The sequence below is a fragment of the Netta rufina genome (genome assembly GCF_964035555.1).
Source record: "Netta rufina genome assembly, chromosome: 2".
Lineage (NCBI taxonomy): Eukaryota > Metazoa > Chordata > Aves > Anseriformes > Anatidae > Netta > Netta rufina.
In genome coordinates, this window is record NC_140124.1 from 158335452 (window position 1) to 158354644 (window position 19193).

At 65.6% G+C, this 19193-nt stretch overlaps 2 protein-coding genes across 2 annotated transcripts in view; both read left to right on the forward strand.

The window, feature by feature from the left end:
* The first annotated feature begins 7961 nt into the window (after window positions 1-7961).
* On the forward strand, window positions 7962-15797 carry SLC39A4 (solute carrier family 39 member 4). Its single transcript, XM_084282616.1, has 5 exons — window positions 7962-8056; window positions 8149-8197; window positions 12821-12973; window positions 13782-13969; window positions 15362-15797. Exons 3-5 carry the CDS (start codon window positions 12841-12843, stop codon window positions 15488-15490), a joined length of 450 nt encoding a protein of 149 aa, XP_084138742.1. The 5' UTR covers window positions 7962-8056; window positions 8149-8197; window positions 12821-12840; the 3' UTR covers window positions 15491-15797.
* A 3182-nt stretch (window positions 15798-18979) lies between these two features.
* CPSF1 (cleavage and polyadenylation specific factor 1) overlaps window positions 18980-19193 on the forward strand; it is a 38694-nt gene continuing 38480 nt past the window's right edge. Inside the window, exon 1 of the mRNA XM_084282567.1 lies at window positions 18980-19016. The gene's annotated coding sequence lies outside the window, so the exon portion shown is untranslated. The remainder of the gene's footprint in view (window positions 19017-19193) is intronic.

A 19193-nucleotide genomic window follows, 5' to 3' on the forward strand; every position in this document is an offset into this window, starting at 1 on the left:
CGCACCCCACAAACCCCCCCACGCACCCCCCACGCACCCCCCATGCACCCACGCACCCCCCACGCGCACCCCACACCTTCCAGGCTCTGCGCCGTGGGGCTCTGGGTGCCCAGCGGGTCCCCTGTGGGGCTGGGGGGCTGGGGGGCTTCTGGGGGGGGCGAGGACCCCTGGGGGTGCAGGGCCAGCCACACAGCCCTGTCCCCATGTCCCCTGTCCCCCTGTCCCCATCCCCCTGTCCCCATGGCCCCATGTCTGTGTCCCCATATCCACGCAGCCCTATCCCCCACATCCCCATGGCCCAGTCCCCACAGCCCTGTCCCCATGTCCCCATGTCCCCCTGTCCCCATATCCTTGTCCCCATGTCCCCACGTCCCCCATGTCCCCATGTCCCCCTGACCCCACAGCCCTGTCCCCATGTCCCCATGTCCCCCTGTCCCCATGTCCCCCTGTCCCCACATCCCCATGTCCCCCTGACCCCACGACCCTGTCCCCCTTTCCCCATGTCCCCCTGATGCCACAGCCCTTTCCCTGTCCCCATGTCCCCCTGTCCCCCTGTCCCCATATCCCTTTCCCTGTCCCCATGTCCCCCTGTCCCCATGTCCCCCTGTCCCCACATCCCTTTCCCCCGTCCCCCTGTCCCCCTGTCCCCCTGTCCCCTATATCCCTTCCCCTGTCCCCATGTCCCCCTGACCCCACAGCCCTGTCCCCATGTCCCCCTGTCCTCATATCCTTTTCCCCCGTCCCCATGTCCCCATGTCCCCTTCCCCTGTCCCCATGTCCCCATGTCCCCCTGTCCCCACAGCCCTGTCCCCATGTCCCCCTGTCCCTATATCCCTACCCCAACCTCCACCCCATGCCCCCACCTCCCCGTCCCCTTCATCCCCACGCCCTGACGCGTCCCCATCCCCTCGTGTCCCCCCCCCCGTCCCCCCAGTGCATTTCGGCCGCCGACGTTTGGGCTGCTGGGCAAGGCGGGCGCGGGGGCGCGGCTGGAGGCGGCCGAGCTGCCCTGGCTGGGGGCCGCGGTGCTGCTCACCCTGCTCGACCCCGACGCCGCCTGCGCCGCCGCCACCGCCGGCACCTGGGCCGCCCCGCGCCCGCGCCCTGCACGACGCCTTCGCCAACGGCACCCGTGATGGCACCCATGGCACCGACGGCACCCATGGCACCGATGGTGGCACCCATGGCACCGATGGTGGCACCTATGGCACCCATGATGGCACCAATGGCACTGGTGATGGCACCTATGGCACCTATGGCACCAATGGTGGCACCGATGGCACCAATGGCACCCATGGCACCGGTGGCACCGGGGGACCCAGCCTGCAGGAGGTGGCGGCGCTGCTGGAAGCGGTGCGGCCGCACTACCGCAGCGCCGGCACGCAGCAGGTGAGGAGGTGGGGACGGGGGGCACGGGGGTGGGGACATGGGCATGGGGCTGGGGGACAGGGACATGGGTTTAGGGACATGGGCAGAGGGTTGGGGACATGGGCAGGGAGCTGGGGACACAGGGCTGGGGATATGGGCATGGGGCTGGGGACATGGGAACAGGGCTGGGGATATGGGCTGGGACACAGGCATGGGGACATGGGCATGGGGCTGGGGACATGGGGACACAGGCATTGGGCTGAGGACATGGACGTGGGGTTGGGGACATGGGAAGGGGGTTGGGGACAGGGGCACGGGGCTGGGACAGGGGCATGGGGTTGGGGCCACGGGCAGGAGGTTGGAGACATAAACCTGGACGAGGGGACACAAGCACGGATATGGGGCCATAAACATGGACATGGGGCCATAAATATGGACGTGGGGCCATAAACATGGATATGGGGACACAAACATGGATATAGGGACACAAACATGGACATGAGGACACAAACACGGATATGGGGACACAAACATGGATATGGGGCCATAAATATGGACATGGGCCATAAACATGGATGTGGGGCCATAAACATGGATACGGGGCCATAAACACGGATATGGGGCCATAAACATGGATATGGGGACATGAACATGGATATAGGGACACAAACACGGATACGGGGCCATAAATATGGACATGGGGCCATAAATATGGACGTGGGGCCATAAACATGGATATGGGGACACAAACATGGATATAGGGACACAAACATGGATATGGGACCATAAACATGGGTATGGGGCCATAAACATGGATATGGGGACACAAACGTGGATATGGGGCCATAAACACGGATATGGGGCCATAAACATGGACATGGGGCCACGGGGCTGGGGCCAGGGCACATGGGGCCAGTGGCTGGGGGGCACGGCCCCGGGGTCAAGCAGGGGCGCCCGCGGCGCTGACGCCGGTGCCGGTGCCCCCCAGCCCTGCCTGGACGCGGCGACCGCGGTGGCCGAGAGCGCGGCGGCGGTGCCGGGGGTGCCGGGGGTGGGCGCGGGGGCGCGGGTGCTGGTGGTCCTGGGCACCCAACTCCTGCGGGGCCGCTGCCTGCGAGCGACCCCCCCCCTGCCCGGCCCCGAATTCTTCTCGACTTCATCCTCAACCGCTTCGGGAACGGATCCCAAAGCCTGACGCTGGAGGGTGAGGGGGGTATGGGGGGGTATGGGGGGGACATGGGAGGGTTATGGGGGTTGTGGGGGGTTATAGGGGGATATGGGGGGTTATTGGGGGGGATATGGGGGGTTATTGGGGGGTTATGGGGGGGGATTTGGGGGGTTATGGGGGGGATATGGGGGGTTAAGGGGGGATATGGGGGGGTTACGGGGGGGGATATGGGGGATATGGGGGGTTATGGGAGGATGTGGGGGGGTTATGGGGGGATATGGGGGGTTAAGGGGGGTTATAGGGGGGTTATGGGGGGGTTATGGGGGGATATGGGGGGATATGGGGGTTATGGGGGGTTTGGGGGGATATGGGGGTTATGGGGAGATATGGGGGGGTTACAGGGGGATATGGGGGGATATGGGGGATTTGGGGGGGATATGGGGGGATATGGGGGGATTTGGGGGGGATATGGGGGGTTGTGGGGGGGTCTATGGGGGGATATGGCGGGGATATGGGGGGGTTATAGGGGGGATATGGGGGGATATGGGGGGGTTGTGGGGGGACTATGGGGGGATATGGGGGGGTTATGGGGGGATATGGGGGGTTATGGGGGGATATGGGGGGGATATGGGGGGTTATGGGGGGTTATGGGGGAAATGGGGGGATATGGGGGGATATGGGGGGGATATGGGGGTTATGGGGGGTTATGGGGGGATATGGGGGGATATGGGAGGTTATGGGGGAATATGGGGGGGTTATGGGGGGTATGGGGGTTATTGGGGGGTTATGGGGGGATATGGGGGGATATGGGGGGATATGGGGGGGTTATGGAGGGGTTATCGGGGGTTATGGGGGGATATGGGGGGGATTATGGGGGAAATGGGGGGTTATAGGGGGGTTATGGGGGGATATGGGGGGGTTATGGGGGGATGTGGGGGGATATGGGAGGTTATGGGGGGATATGGGGGGGTTATGGGGGGTTATAGGGGGGTTATGGGGGGGATATGGGGGGTATGGGGGGATATGGGGGGGATATGGGGGGATATGGGGGTTATGGGGGATATGGGGGTTTTGGGATATATGGGGGGGTTACAGGGGGATATGGGGGGATATGGGGGGATATGGGAGGGTTATGGGGGAATTATGGGGGCTTATCGGGGGTTATGGGGGGTGATGGAGGGATATGGGGGGGTTATGGGGGGTTATGGGGAGATATGGGGGGATATAGGGGGTTACGGGGGTTATGGGGGGGTTATGGGGGGGTTATGGGGGGTTATGGAGGGTTATGGGGGGTTATGGGGGGGTTTTGGGGGGGTATGGGTGGGTTATAGGGGGACATGGGGAGGTTATCGGGGGTTATGGGGGGATATGGGGGATTATGGGGGGGATATGGGGGATATGGGGGGGTTATTGGGGGTTATGGGGGGTGATGGAGGAATATGGGGGGGATATGGGGGGATATGGGGGGTTATGGGGGATAAGGGGGGGATATGGAGACAGGAGCTATGGGGCAGGGCTTTGTGGGGCCTGTGCTGCTATGGGGCAGGACGTTCTGGGGCTGGTACCGATATGGGGCAGGAGCTATGGGGCAGGGCTTTGTGGGGCTGGTACCCATGTAGGGCAGGAGCTATGGGGCAGGGCTTTGTGGGGCTGGTACCCATGTAGGGCAGGAGCTATGGGGCAGGGCTTTGTGGGGCTGGCGCCGCTATGGGGCAGGAGCTATGGGGCAGGGTGATGTGGGTCTGATACTGATATTGGGCAGGAGCTATGGGGCAGGGAGATGTGGGGCAGGAGCTATGGGGCAGGGTTATTTGGGTCTGATGTCGATATGGGGCCAGGAGCTATGGGGCAGGCTTTGTGGGGCTGGTACCCATGTAGGGTAGTAGCCATGGGGCAGGGCTTTGTGGGGCTGGCGCCGCTATGGGGCAGCAGCTATGGGGCAGGGCTATATGGGGCTGGTACCAATGTGGGGCAGGAGCCATGGGCAGGGTTATTTGGGTCTGATGTCGATATGGGGCCAGGAGCTATGGGGCAGGGCTTTGTGGGGCTGGTACCCATGTAGGGCAGGAGCCATGGGGCAGGGCTTTGTGGGGCTGGCGCCGCTATGGGGCAGGAGCTATGGGGCCAGCTGTGACCGTGGGGCAGGGCTGACGGCGCTGATGGAGGAGCTGGGGCTGGGCCCCCACGACCACGACCACGACCACGACCACGACCACGAGCACGGCGCCCGCAGCGCCAACGGGACCCAGCAGTGGGACGGGTGTGAGCGGGGGCACCCAAGGGTCCCGGGGGGGGTGGGGGTGGGAGATGGGGTCCCATGGGTGCCCCCCATTAATCACCGCCCCCCCCCCCAAGGTGTGTTTCAGCCCCCAGCAGCTGCTGCAGGCCCACGGGCTGGGGGCGCGGGGGTCTCGCGCCAGGAGCTGCAGGAGCTGAGCCCGGCGCTGCTGCAGCAGGTCCTGAGCGGGGCCTGCGGGGCCGAGAGGCGGGGAGACCCCCAGCGAGGGGGGGCTGAGCGTGGCCGAGAGTGAGTGGGGGGGGGTGGGGGGTGGGATGGGATTATGGATGGGATGGGATTGGGATTGGATTGGGATTGGGATTGGGGTTTGGATGGGATGGGATTGGGATTGGGGATGGGATGGGATTGGGATGGGATGGGGATGGGATGGGATTAGGGATGGGATGGGATTAGGGATGGGATGGGATTGGCATTGGATTGGGATTGGGGATCAGAAATGGGAATGTGATGGGGATGGGATGGGATTGGCATGGGAGGGGATGGGATTAGGGATGGGATTAGGGATGGGGATGGATTGGGATTGGATTTGGGATTGGATTAGGGATGGGGATGGGATTGGGATGGGGATTGGGAGTGGGATGGAGATGGGATGGGAGGGGGATGGGATGGGATTAGGGACTAGGGATGGGATTAGGGATGGGATTGGGATTGGGGATTGGATGGGGATTGAGATTGGGGATGGGATGGGATGGGGATGGGATTGGATTGGGATGGGATGGGGATGGGATGGGATTAGGGACTAGGGATGGGATTAGGGATGGGATGGGATTGGGATTGGGATTGGGATTGAGATTGGGGGATGGGATGGGGATTGGGAATGGGGATGGGATGGGAATAGGGATGGGATTAGGGATAGGATTAGGGATGGAATGGGATTAGGGATGGGATGGGATGGGGATGAGATGGGATTAGGGACTAGGGATTGGATTTGGGATTGGATTAGGGATGGGGATGGGATTGGGATTGGGATTGGGTTTGGGATTGGGATTAGGAATGGGATGGGGATTGGGATTGGGATGGGATTGGGATGGGATTAGGAATGGGATTGGGATGGGATTGGGGATAGGATTAGGGATGGGATGGGATGGGATGGGATGGAATGGAATGGGATGGGATGGGGATGGGGATGGGATGCGATTAGGGATGGGAAGGGGTTAGGATTGGGATTAGGGATGGGATGGGGATGGGATGAGATTAGGGATGGGATTAGCGATGGGATTAGCGATGGGATTAACCACAGAACAGCAACCAGCACAGCACAACCCAGCTCCCCGCAGCCCCTCAGCCCGTTCCACCCCCCCGGTGGGTGCCGCGCCGGGCGCTGAGCGGGGTGCTGGGGGGGGATTTGGGGGGGGGTCCCGCAGGGTACCTGTACGGCTCGCTGGCCACGCTGGTGATCTGCCTGGGCTCGCTGGTGGGGGCGGCCGTTGCTGCTGTGCAGCCGCTGCCCCCCGGGCGCACCGCTACGCCCTGCAGCTGCTGCTGGCGCTGGCCGTGGGCACGCTGACCGGCGACGCGCTGCTGCACCTCCTGCCCCAGGTGAGCCGGGCGCTTGCACACGCGTGTGCGCACGCGTGCGTGGGCGTGCGTGGCCGTGTGGGTGCGCTCGGGCGCGTGCACCCCCGCCCTCGGTGCCCCGGCACCGCGCTGTGCCGTGCGCGCGCTGGCACCCGCGTGTGCGCGCGGTGGCACGTGCCAAAAGGGACCCCCTGCCTGTTTGTACACGCATTTGCACCACGGCCACGCGTGTGCGCACACTTGTGCACACTCGTGAGCCACTGAGCCCCCCCCCAGGTGTGCACGGCCACTTGCACGCGCACCCCTCCCTGTGCGCACGCAGTGCCGCGCACCGGCACGAGCGGAGCCCTGGGTGTGCACACACACGTGTCCTTGCACACGTGTGTGCACACATGTGCACGTGTGTGTGTGGTCGTGCACGGCCCCTGAGGTTGTGTGTGTGTGCGCTCAGGTGTGTGCCCCCCCCAATACTTTGGTGCCCTGGAACCGTGCCGTGCGTGGCGCAGCCGTGCGCACGCTGATACACGCGTGTGCACATGGCAGCACGTGCCAAAATGTCCCCCCTGCCTGTTTGTACACGCATTTGCACCACGGCCACGCGTGTGCGTGCACACTCATGACCCACTGAGCCCCCCCCCCGGTTGTGCACAGACGTGTGCACGGCCACTTGCACGCGCGCCCCTCCGCGTTGCGCACACGGTGCCGTGTGCCGGCACGAGCTCATGCTGACATACGCGTGTGCACATGGCAGCACATGCAGAGATACCCCCCCTGCCTTTTTGCACGTGCGTTTGCACCACGGCCACGCGTGTGCACACACTTGTGCACACTCATGACCCGCTGAGCCCCCCCCCCCCAGGCGTGCACGGCCACTTGGCACGCGCGCCCCTCCGCGTGCGCACGCGGGTGCCATGGATGCGCGCACACACACGTGTCCTTGCACACGCGTGTGCACGGGGCCCCTGACGGTGCCGGCCCACCCCCAGTTTCTGCAGCTGCACTCGCACGAGGCCGGGGGCCACGCGCACGCGGGGGTGGCCGAGGTGACCTGGCAGCTGGTGGCGGTGCTGGGGGGGCTGTACGGCTTCTTCCTGCTCGAGTCCCTGCTCGGCCTCCTGGCGCCTTGGGGGGCACGAGGTGAGGGGGGGGGTGGGGGGGGTGAGGGGGGGGTGAGGGGGGTGGGTGGGGGGGGGGGGGGCTGCTGGGGGTACTTGGGGGGCAGCTGGGGGGCACAGGGACTTGGGGGATCCTGGGGGTACCTGGGGGGGTTGGGGGGGTTGGGGGGCATTTTAGGGGCACCTGGGGGGGTTTGGAGGGGGTGGGGGGCACCTGGGGGGCACCTGGGGGGAACTGGGGCACTTGGGGGGCAGCTGGGGGCTGGGGAGCACCTGAGGGTACCTGGGGGGGCACCTGGGGAGTGGGGGGCACCTGGGGGTACCTGGGGGTGCCTGGGGGTACCTGGGGGGCACCTGGGGGTACCTGGGGGGCTATGGGACCCCTGGGGGGCTATGAGGGGCTGGGGGGGCACAGGGATTTAGGGGGCATCTGGGGGGCACCCGGGGGTCCCGGGGGGGGCCGTGGGGCAGCACTGACGTTTGGGGGGGGGTCCAGGAGGGGTCTCACAGCGACCCCCCGGGGGGCTGCAGCTCTACGCCGGGGAGCAGCGCCGCAAGCAGCTGGAGGGGACCTCGTGCAGCGAACTGGTGAGGGGGGGGGGGGGGCGTGGGGGGGGGGCTGGGGGGGTCGTGGGGGTGGGCTGGGGGTCTCGACGCCCACCCTGTGCCCCCCCCCCCAGGTGGAGGAGCCCCCCCTGAGCCAGAGTGAGCAGGAGCTGAGGAAGCAAGGTGGGTGAGCGGGGACCCCCCCCGGGACACCCCCTCCCCAAAAAGCCCCCCCCCATGGACCCCGGCACCCCCCTGAGGACCCCCCCATGGGCCTGAGGACCCCCCCATGCCCCCCCCACACCCCAAGGACCCCCCCATGGCCCCCCAGGAGCCATAAATAAGACCCTCAGCGACCCCCCCCGTCCCCCTTAGACCCCCCCCACTTTAGGTGACCCCCCCACTATCAGGGACCCCCCCCCCACTATCAGGGACCCCTCCCCACTTCAGGGACCTCCCCCCAATATCAGAACCCCCCCCCCCACTTTAAGGACCCCCCCCCACACACTATCAGAGACCCCCCCCCACTATCAGGGACCCCCCCATCACCCCACAGCACCCCCCCCCCCCCCCCCATAGCCCATCCCCCCCCGTCCCATAACCCATCCCCCCCCTCCCAAAACCCCCCCTCCCAAGCCCCCACCCCCCCACGAGGACCCCCCCAAACACCTCGTGTCCCCCCTTAACCCCTAGGAGTACCCCCCGGGGACCCCCCCCCAATATATTTCAAGCCCCCCCCCCCCACCCCCAAATTGGGCCCCCCCCCCCCGGCACCAAAAGCAGCCGACCCAGGTGGGACTCGAACCCACAATCCCCAGCTCCGGAGGCTGATGCCTTGTCCATTAGGCCACTGGGCCGGTGGGCGCCTGCAGCGCTAGGGCCCTACCCAGGGGCTGGGGGGGGGGTTAGGGAGGGGTGGGGGGCACCCTTGGGTGCTGGGGGGACACCCATGGGTGATGGGGGGGGTTAGGGTGGGGTGGGGGTACCCGTGGGTGATGGGGAGGGGCAGGGTGGGTGGGGGAACACAGGGGTTGAGGGGGGTCAGGGTGGGGTGTGGGGCACCCATGGGTGCTGGAGGGCACCCTTGGGTGCTGAGGGGGGTCTGGGGGGGGTCTGGGGTACCCGTGGGTGCTGAGGGCCCAGCCATGGGTGATGGGGGGATAGGGTGGGTGGGGGAACACAGGGGTTGAGGGGGGACAGGGAGGGGTGGGGGGCACCCTTGGGTGCTGGGGGGACACCCATGGGTGCTGGGGAGGGGCAGGGTTGGAGGGGAGCACCCATGGGTGCTGGGGGGTCAGGGTGGGTGGGGGGTACCGTGGGTGCTGGGGGGCCACCCATAGGTGCTGGAGGGTCAGGGAGGGGTGGGGGGAGCACCCATGGGTGCTGGGGGGGGTTAGGGTGGGGTGGGGGGTACCCGTGGGTGATGGGGGGGACACCTATGGGTGATGGGGAGGGGCAGGGTGGGTGGGGGCACCTAGGGGTTGAGGGGGGTCAGGGTGGGGTGTGGGGCACCCTTGGGTGCTGGGGAGACACCCATGGGTGATGGGGGGGGTTAGGGTGGGGTGGGGGTACCCGTGGGTGATGGGGAGGGGCAGGGTGGGTGGGGGAACACAAGGGGTTGAGGGGGGTCAGGGTGGGGTGTGGGGCACCCATGGGTGCTGGAGGGCACCCTTGGGTGCTGAGGGGGGTCTGGGGGGGGGTCTGGGGTACCCGTGGGTGCTGAGGGGCCCAGCCATGGGTGATGGGGGGATAGGGTGGGTGGGGGAACACAGGGGTTGAGGGGGGACAGGGAGGGGTGGGGGGCACCCTTGAGTGCTGGGGGGACACCCATGGGTGCTGGGGGGTCAGGGGGGGGTGGGGGTACCGTGGGTGATGGGGGGCCACCCATAGGTGCTGGGGAGGGGCAGGGTGGAGTGGGGGCACCCATGGGTGCTGGGGGAGGTCGGAGAGGGATGGGACCACACATGGGTGCTGGGGGGATCAGGGTGAGGTGGGGGCACCCTTGGGTGCTGGGGGAGGTCAGGGTTGGAGGGGGCACCCATGGGTTCTGGGGGGGGCCACCCATAGGTGCTGGGTGGGGTCAGGGTGGGTGGAGGGCACCCTTGGGTGCTGGGGGAGGTCAGGGTGGGGTGGGGGTACCCGTGGGTGATGGGGGGATACCTATGGGTGATGGGGAGGGGCAGGGTGGGTGGGGGCACCTAGGGGTTGAGGGGGGTCAGGGTGGGGTGTGGGGCACCCTTGGGTGCTGGGGGGACACCCATGGGTGATGGGGGGGGTTAGGGTGGGGTGGGGGTACCCGTGGGTGATGGGGAGGGGCAGGGTGGGTGGGGGCACCCATGGGTGCTGGGGAGGGGCAGGGTGGGGTGGGGGCACCCATGGGTGCTGGGGGGACACCCATGGGTGATGGGGAGGGGCAGGGTTGGAGGGGAGTACCCATGGGTTCTGGGGGGTCAGGGTGGGTGGGGGTACCGTGGGTGCTGGGGGGCCACCCATAGGTGCTGGGTGGGGTCAGGGTTGGAGGGGGCACCCATGGGTGCTGGGGGGTGTCAGGGTGGGTGGGGGAACACAGGGGTTGAGGGGGGACAGGGAGGGGTGGGGGGGCACCCTTGGGTGCTGGGGGGACGCCCATGGGTGATGGGGGGGGTTAGGGTTGGAGGGGAGCACCCATGGGTGCTGGTGGGTCAGGGTGGGTGGGGGTACCGTGGGTGATGGGGGGCCACCCATAGGTGCTGGGGGGGTCAGGGAGGGGTGGGGGAGCACCCATGGGTGCTGGGGGGGGTTAGGGTAGGGTGGGGGTACCCGTGGGTGATGGGGGGACACCTATGGGTGATGGGGAGGGGCAGGGTGGGTGGGGGCACCTAGGGTTGAGGGGGGTCAGGGTGGGGTGTGGGGCACCCATGGGTGCTGGAGGGCAACCTTGGGTGCTGAGGGGCGTCTGGGAGGGGTCTGAGGGTGGGGGGCACCCGTGGGTGATGGGGAGGGGCAGGGTGGGTGGGGGCACCTAGGGGTTGAGGGGGGTCAGGGTGGGGTGTGGGGCACCCTTGGGTGCTGGGGGGTGTCAGGGTGGGATGGGGGATACCTGTGGGGTGATGGGGGGCCACCCATAGGTGCTGGGGGGGTCAGGGTGGGTGGTGGAACCCAGGGGTTGAGGGGGGGGGTCAGGGAGGGTGGGGGGGCACCCTTGGGTGCTGGGGGGACACCCATGGGTGATGGGGAGGTCAGGGTTGGAGGGGAGCACCCATGGGTTCTGGGGGGGGGGCCACCCATAGGTGCTCAGTGGGGTCAGGGTTGGAGGGGGCACCCATGGGTGCTGGGGGGGGTCAGGGGGGGTGGAGGGCACCCTTGGGTGCTGGGGGAAGTCAGGGTGGGTGGGGGATACCTGTGGGTGATGGGGGGCCACCCATGGGTGCTCGGTGGGGTGAGCGTGGGTGGGAAAACCCAAGGGTTGAGGGGGGTCAGGGAGGGGTGGGGGGCACCCATGGGTGCTGGGGGGCAACCTTGGGTGCTGAGGGGCGTCTGGGAGGGGTCTGAGGGGTGGGGGGCACCCGTGGGTGATGGGGAGGGGCAGGGTGGGTGGGGGCACCTAGGGTTGAGGGGGGTCAGGGTGGGGTGTGGGGCACCCATGGGTGCTGGAGGGCACCCTTGGGTGCTGAGGGGGGTCTGGGGGGGGTCTGGGGTACCCGTGGGTGCTGAGGGCCCAGCCATGGGTGCTGGAGGCTCAGGGTGGGGTGGGGCCACCCATGGGTGCTGGTGGGTCAGGATGGGCAGTGGCTACCTGTGGGTTCTAGGGGGCCACCCATGGGTGCTGGGGATTCAAGGCGGAGTGGGGGCACCCTTGGGAGCTGAGGGCCCACCCATGGGTGCTGGGGGGGATAGGGTGGGTGGGAGAGCACCCATGGGTGCTGGGGGAGGTCAGGTTGGGAGGGGGCACCCATGGGTGCAGGAGGGGTCAGGGTAGGAGGGGAGCACCCATTGGTGCTGGGGGGCACTCACGGGTACTGGGGGGGGTGAGGGTGCTGCGGGGCTCACCCATGGGTGCTGGAGGTTAAGGGTGGAGTGGGGGGCACCCTTGGGTGCTGAGGGCCCACCCATGGGTGCTAGGGGTTCAGGGTGGAGTGGGGGACACCCATGGGTGCTGGGAGAGGTCAGGGTTGGAGGGGGAGCACCCATGGGTGCTGGAGGCTCAGGGTGGAGTGGGGGCACCTTTGGGTGCTGAGGGCCCACCCATGGGTGCTGGGTGTGTTAAGGTGGAGTGGGGGCACCCTTGGGTGCTGAGGGCCCACCCATGGGTGCTGGAGGCTCAGGTGGGTGGGGGGCACCCATGGGTGCTGGGGGAGGGTCAGGGTTGGAGGGGGCCACCCATGGGTGCTGGAGGCTCAGGGTGTGTTGGGGGCACCCTTGGGTGCTGAGGGCCCACCCATGGGTGCTAGGGGTTCAGGGTGGAGGGGGGGGCACCTATGGGTGCTGGGAGAGGTCAGGGTTGGAGGGGAGCACCCATGGGTGCTGGGGGCATCAGGGTGGAGTGGGGGGCACCCTTGGTTCTGGGGGGCCACCCATGGGTGCTGGAGGCTCAGGGTTGGAGGGGAGCACCCATGGGTGCTGAGGGGCCCACCCATGGGGTGCTGGGGGCTCAGGGTGGAGTGGGGGCACCCTTGGGTGCTGAGGGCCCACCCATGGGTGCTGGGTGTGTTAAGGTGGAGTGGGGGCACCCTTGGGTGCTGAGGGCCCACCCATGGGTGCTGGGGGTTCAGGGGTGGAGTGGGGGCACCCTTGGGTGCTGAGGGCCCACCCATGGGTGCCGCGCAGATCTGCGGGCGCTGCCGTGCATGGTGACGCTGGGGGACGCGCTGCACAACCTGGCGGACGGGCTGGCCCTGGGCGCCGCCTTCGGCACCTCCTGGAGAACCGGGCTGGGAACCGCCATCGCCGTCCTGTGCCACGAGCTGCCACACGAGCTGGGTAGGGGGCACCCGGGGGGCATGGGGGGGGGTACTTGGGGGGGGGGGTACCTGGGGTGGGGGTACTTGGGGGGGGGGTACTTGGGGGGGGTACTTGGAGGGGGGGTACTTGGGGGGGGGTGTTTGGGGGGGGGTGTTTGGGGGGGGGGTTTGGGGGGGGTACTTGGGGGGGGTACTTGGGGGGGGTAGTTGGGGGGGGTGTTTGGGGTGGGGGTGTTTGAGGGGGTATTTGGGGTGGGGGGCATTTAAGGTGAGGGTACCTGGGGTGGGGGGCACTTGGGGTGAGGGCATTTGGGGGGGGGGCACTTGGGTGGGGGTGTTTGGGGTGGGGGTGTTTGGGTGGGGGTGTTTGGGGTGGGGGGTACTTGGGGTGGGGGTACTTGGGGGGGGGTGTTTGGGGTGGGGGTGTTTGGGTGGGGGGCACTTGGGTTGGGGGCACTTGGAGTGGGGGCATTTGGAGTGGGGGTGTTTGGGGGGGATATTTGGGGTGAGGGCACTTGGGGTGGGAGTGTGTTTAGGGTGGGGGTGTTTGGGGGTCAATGTGGGTCAATGTGGGTCAATGTGGGGTGATGTGGGGCACTGATGTGGGGGGATGTGGGTCAATGTGGGGTGATGTGGGGCACTGATGTGGGTCAATGTGGGTCAATGTTGAGGGCATTGTGGGGCGATGTGGGACACCGTGGGTCAATGTGGGGCGATGTGGGGCACTGTTGTGGGGCGATATGGGTCAATGATGTGGCTCAATGTGGGTCACCGTGGGTCACCGAGGGTCGCCGAGGGGTCGCTGACCCCGGGTGCCCTCCCGGCAGGCGACTTCGCGGCGCTGCTGCACGCGGGGCTGAGCGTGCGCCGGGCGCTGGTGCTGAACGCGCTGAGCGCGCTGCCCGCCTTCCTGGGGCTCTACCTCGCCCTCGGCCTCGCCACCGGCGCCGCCTTCCAGGGCTGGATCTTCACCGTCGCCACCGGCTTCTTCCTCTACGTCGCCCTCTGCGACATGGTACGGGCGCGCGCGTGTCACGCGTGTGTCACGTGTGTGTGTGTCACGTGTGGGTGTGTCAGTGTGTGTGTGCCGTGTGCTGGGCGTGTTCCATGCATGTGCCACGCACCACGTGTGTGCCATGCAGCATGTGCCACGCACTGTGCGTGTGTCGTGTGTGTGCTGCGTGCCGTGTGCCCATGCGTCATGCGTGTGCCATGTGTCATGTGTGTGCCACGCACCATGTGCTAGATGCCGTGCGTGTGTTGCGTGCCGTGTGACACACACCGTGTGTGCACCATGCACCATATGTGTGCTGTGTGCCATGCATGTTTCATGTGTGTGCCATGCACCGTATGCCATGCACCATATGTGTGCCGTGTGCCATGCGTGTGCCATACACCATGTGCCACTTGCCATGCATGTGCCGCGTGCTGTGTTCCACGCACCATGCGTGTGCCATGTGCCATGCGGTGTGCCATGCACCTAGTGTGTGCCGTGTGCTGCATGCCATGCACCATGTGCCGTGTCCCATGTGCCGAGCGTTGCTCTGTGCGTGTGCCACTCACCGATGTGCCATGCACTGTGCATGTGCCATGTGTGTGCCATGCACCGTGTGCCACGTTCCATATGTGTATTGTGTGCCATAGACCGTCTGTGTGCTGTGCACAGTGCGCCATGCACCATGCGTGTGCCATGTGTGTGCTGTGTGCCATGTGTGTGCCATGCACCGTGTGCCACGTGCCATGCATGTGCCACGTGCTATGTTCCATGCACAATGCGTGTGCCATGTGCCATGCGTGTACCATGCACCTATTGCGTGTTTTGTGTGCCATGAACCGTGTGCCGTGTCCCATGTGCCGAGCGTGCTCTGTGCGTGTGCCATGCGCCGTGTGCCATGTGCCATGCATGTGCCATGCACCTAGTGCGTGCCGTGTGCTGTGTGCCATGCACCATGTGCCATGTCCCACGTGCCGAGTGTGTTCTGTGCGTGTGCCATGCATGTGCTGTGTGTCATGTGTGTGCTATGCACCATGTGCCACGTTCCATGTGTGTATTGTGTGCCATGCACCGTCTGTGTGCTGTGCACAGTGCGCCATGCACCATGCGTGTGCCATGTGTGTGCTGTGTCATGTGTGTGCCATGCACCGTGTGCCACGTGCCATGCATGTGCCGTGTGCTGCATGCCATGCACCGTGTGCCATGTCCCGTGTGCCATGTGTGTTCTGAGCGTGTGCCATGCACTGTGTGCCATGTGCCATGTGCCGTGTGCCATATATGTGCCATGCACCATGTGCCACGTGCCATGCGTGTGCTGCATGCCGCGTGCCACGCACCGTGTGTGTGCCCCACATGTGCCACACGTGTGCCACACATGGAACATGTCCCCCCCCGTGTCCCCCCCCCCTCCAGCTGCCGGCGATGCTGCGCGTGCGGGACCCGCAGCCGTGGCTGCTGTTTGCGCTGCACAACGTGGGGCTGCTGGGGGGCTGGGGGCTGCTGCTGCTGCTGGCGCTCTACGAGGACAGCATCGCGCTCTGAGCGCCCCACGGACACACGGACGGACCCACGGACACGGACCCAAGGACACGGACACGGACCCACAGACACGCGGACAGACCCACGGACACGGACCCACGGACACGGACCCACGGACACGGACACGGACCCACAGACACAGACACGGACCCACGGACCCACGGACGGACCCATGGACACGGACCCACGGACACGGACCCACGGACGGACCCACGGACACAGACCCACAGACACAGACCCACGGACACGGACCCACGGACATGGACATGGACCCACGGACGGACCCTCGAACACCGACCCACGGACACGGACTCACGGACACCGACCCACGGACCCACGGACACGCGGACAGACCCACGGACACGTGGACACGCGGATACCTGGATGCGCCCCCCCCCTTTCCCCGTGTGCTCCCCCCCCCCGGGGCGGTGTGAAGGGCGCCCCAAATAAAGCTGCAGACAGACGGCGCCGGCACCTCCGTGGGGCTGGGGGGGCGAGGAGAGGCTGTGGGGCAGGGGAGCTCTATGGGGCACAGGGGTGCTATAGGGTACAGGGGTGCTATGGGGCATGGGGTGCTGTGGGGCACAAGGGTGCTGCGGGGTGGAGGAGCTCCATGGGGCAGAGGAGTGCTATGGGGCACAAGAGCTCTATGGGGCACAGGGGTGCTATGGGGCCGAGGAGCTCTATGGGGTAGAGGAACCCTGTGGGGCACAAGAGATCTATGGGGCAGAGGAGTGCTATGGGGCATGGGGTGCTATGGGGCAGAGGAGCTCCATGGGGCAGAGGAGCTCTATGGGGCAGGGGAGCTCTATGGGGCACAGGGGTGCTATAGGGCACAGGGTGCTATGGGGTGGAGGAGCTCCATGGGGCAGAGGAGTGCTATAGGGCACAGGGGTGCTATGGGGCACAGAAGCCCTATGGGGCACGGGGTGCTATGGGGCTGAGGAGCTCTGTGGGGTAGAGGAACCTTGTGGGGCACAAGAGATCTATGGGGCACAGGGGTGCTATAGGGTACAGGGGCGCTATGGGGCACAGGAACACTATGGGGCACAAGAGCCCTATGGGGCAGAGGAGTGCTATGGGGCAGAGGAGCCCTGTGGGGCAGAGGAGCTCTATGGGGCACAGGAGCGCTATAGGGTACAAGGGCTCTATGGGGCACGGGGTGCTGTGGGGCACAGAGGTGCTATGGGGCCGAGGAGCTCTGTGGGGTAGAGGAACCTTGTAGGGCACAAGAGATCTATGGGGCACAGGGGTGCTATAGGGCACAGGGTGCTATGGGGCTGAGGAGTGCTATAGGGCACAGGAACAGTGTGGGGCACAAGAGCCCTATGGGGCACGGGGTGCTATGGGGCACATGGGTGCTATGGGGCCAAGGAGCTCTATGGGGTAGAGGAACCTTGTGGGGCACAAAAGATCTATGGGGCAGAGGAGCCCTGTGGGGCAGAGGAGCTCTATGGGGCAGGGGAGCTCTATGGGGCACGGGGGGTGCTATAGGGCACAGGATGCTATGGGGTGGAGGAGCTCTATGGGGCACAGGAGCGCTATGGGGCACGGGGTGCTATGGGGCAGAGGAGCCCTGTGGGGCAGGGGAGCTCTATGGGGCACAGGGGTGCTATAGGGCACAAGAGCCCTATGGGGCACGGGGTGCTATGGGGCAGAGGAGCTCTATGGGGCACAGAGGTGCTATGGGGCACAGCAGCTCTATAGGGCACAGCCCCCTGGATGTGGGGCGCTATGGGGCGCAGCCGTGTGTGGGGTGGGGGGCGTTGTGCCCGGGGGCTGCCTCGCTATGGGGCAGGGGGACCCCATAGGGGTGTCCCATAGGGTGCTCCTGGGGGGTGGTGGGGCCCGTATGGGCTGTAGGGGACCTGTGGGGTGCAGGGCCCCATAGAGCACAGCCCTATAGGGGTAGCGGTCCTATAGGGTGTGGGGTCTCTGTGGGGCGCGAGGTCTCTGTGGGGTGTGGACCCCATAGGCTGCAGGCCCCCTATAGGATGCATACCCCTATGGGATGTAGACCCTATAGGTGCAGGTCCCTATAGGTGCAGACCCTATAGGATTCAGACCCCATAGCTGCAGCCCCCTGTAAGCTACAGACCCCATAGATGCAACCCCTATAGATGCAGACCCCACAGATGATGCAGACCCCATAGGTGCAACTCCCTATAGGTGCAGCTCCCTATAGGATGCAGGACCCCATGGGTGCAGACCCTGTAGATCCAGGGATGCAGACCCTATAGATGCAGCCTCTATAGGCACAGACCCTATAGGACACATGACCCTATAGATGCAGGTCCCTAGAGGCGCAGACCCCATAGACGATGCAAACCCTATAGGTGCAGACCCTATAGATGATGCAGCCCCTATAGATGATGCAGACCCTAAAGGATGCATGACCCTATAGGATACAGCCCCTATAGGATGCAGGTCCCTAGGGGTGCAGACCCCACAGATGATGCAGACCCCATAGATGCAGACCCTATAGATGCAGACCCCATAGATGATGCAGCCCCTATAGGCACAGACCCTATAGGACTCATGACCCTATAGGATGCAGCTCGTATAGGATGCATGACCCTATAGATGCAGGTCCCTAAAGGCGCAGACCCCACAGATGATGCAAACCCTATAGATGTAGACCCTATAGGATGCAGACCCTATAGGATGCCTGACCCTATAGATGCAGCCCCTGTAGTTGCAGCCCCTATAATCCAGGGCCCTATAGATGCAGCCCCTATAGGCACAGACCCTATAGGATGCAGCCCCTACAGATGCAGCCCCTGTAGGTGTAGCCCCTATAATCCAGGGCCCTATGGGATGCATGATCCTATAGATGCAGCTCCTATAGATGATGCAGACCCCATAGGTGCAGCCCCTATAGGATGCATGACCCTATAGATGCAGGTCCCTATAGATGCAGCCCCTATAATCCAGAGCCGTATAGGATGCATGGCCCTATAGGTGCAGGTCCATAGAGGTGCAGACCCCAAAAATGATGCAAACCCTATAGATGCATCCCCTATAGATGATGCAGACCCTATAGGCACAGACCCTATAGGATGCATGACCCTATAGATGATGCAGACACTATAGATGCAGGTCCCTGTAGATGCAGACCCCATAGGATGCAGCCCCTACAGGGTGCATGACCCTATAGATGCAGGTCCCTAAAGGCGCAGACCCCACAGATGATGCAAACCCTATAGATTCAGCCCCTATAGGATGCATGACCCTATAGATGCAGACCCCATAGATGATGCAGACCCTATAGATGCAGCCCCTATAGATGCAGCCCCTGTAGGTGCAGCCCCTATAACCCAGGGCCCTACAGATGATGCAGCCCCCATAGGCGCAGCCCCTATAGGTGCAGACCCCATAGGCGCAGCCCCTATAGGCTCCGCCGGAGGACCGACGTCTCTATGGTGGCGGCCAGAGCGGCCGCTCTACCCCTCCCCCTCCAGGCCCGCCCGCCCCGCCCACTTCCGGCCTCTCGCTGGTCGGCTTCCGGCCCGCGCGTGGGAGCGCGGCGGTGAGCGGGGGGGGGGCGCTGGGGGGGGGCCCAAAATTTGGGGAGGGGGGCGGGGGGGGGCTGAGGGTCCCCAAAATTTGGGGAGGGGGGCGGGGGGGGGCTGAGGGTCCCCAAAATTTGGGGAGGGGGCGGGGGGGGGGGTCAGGGAGCCGTGGGGGCCCGAAATTTGGGGGGAGG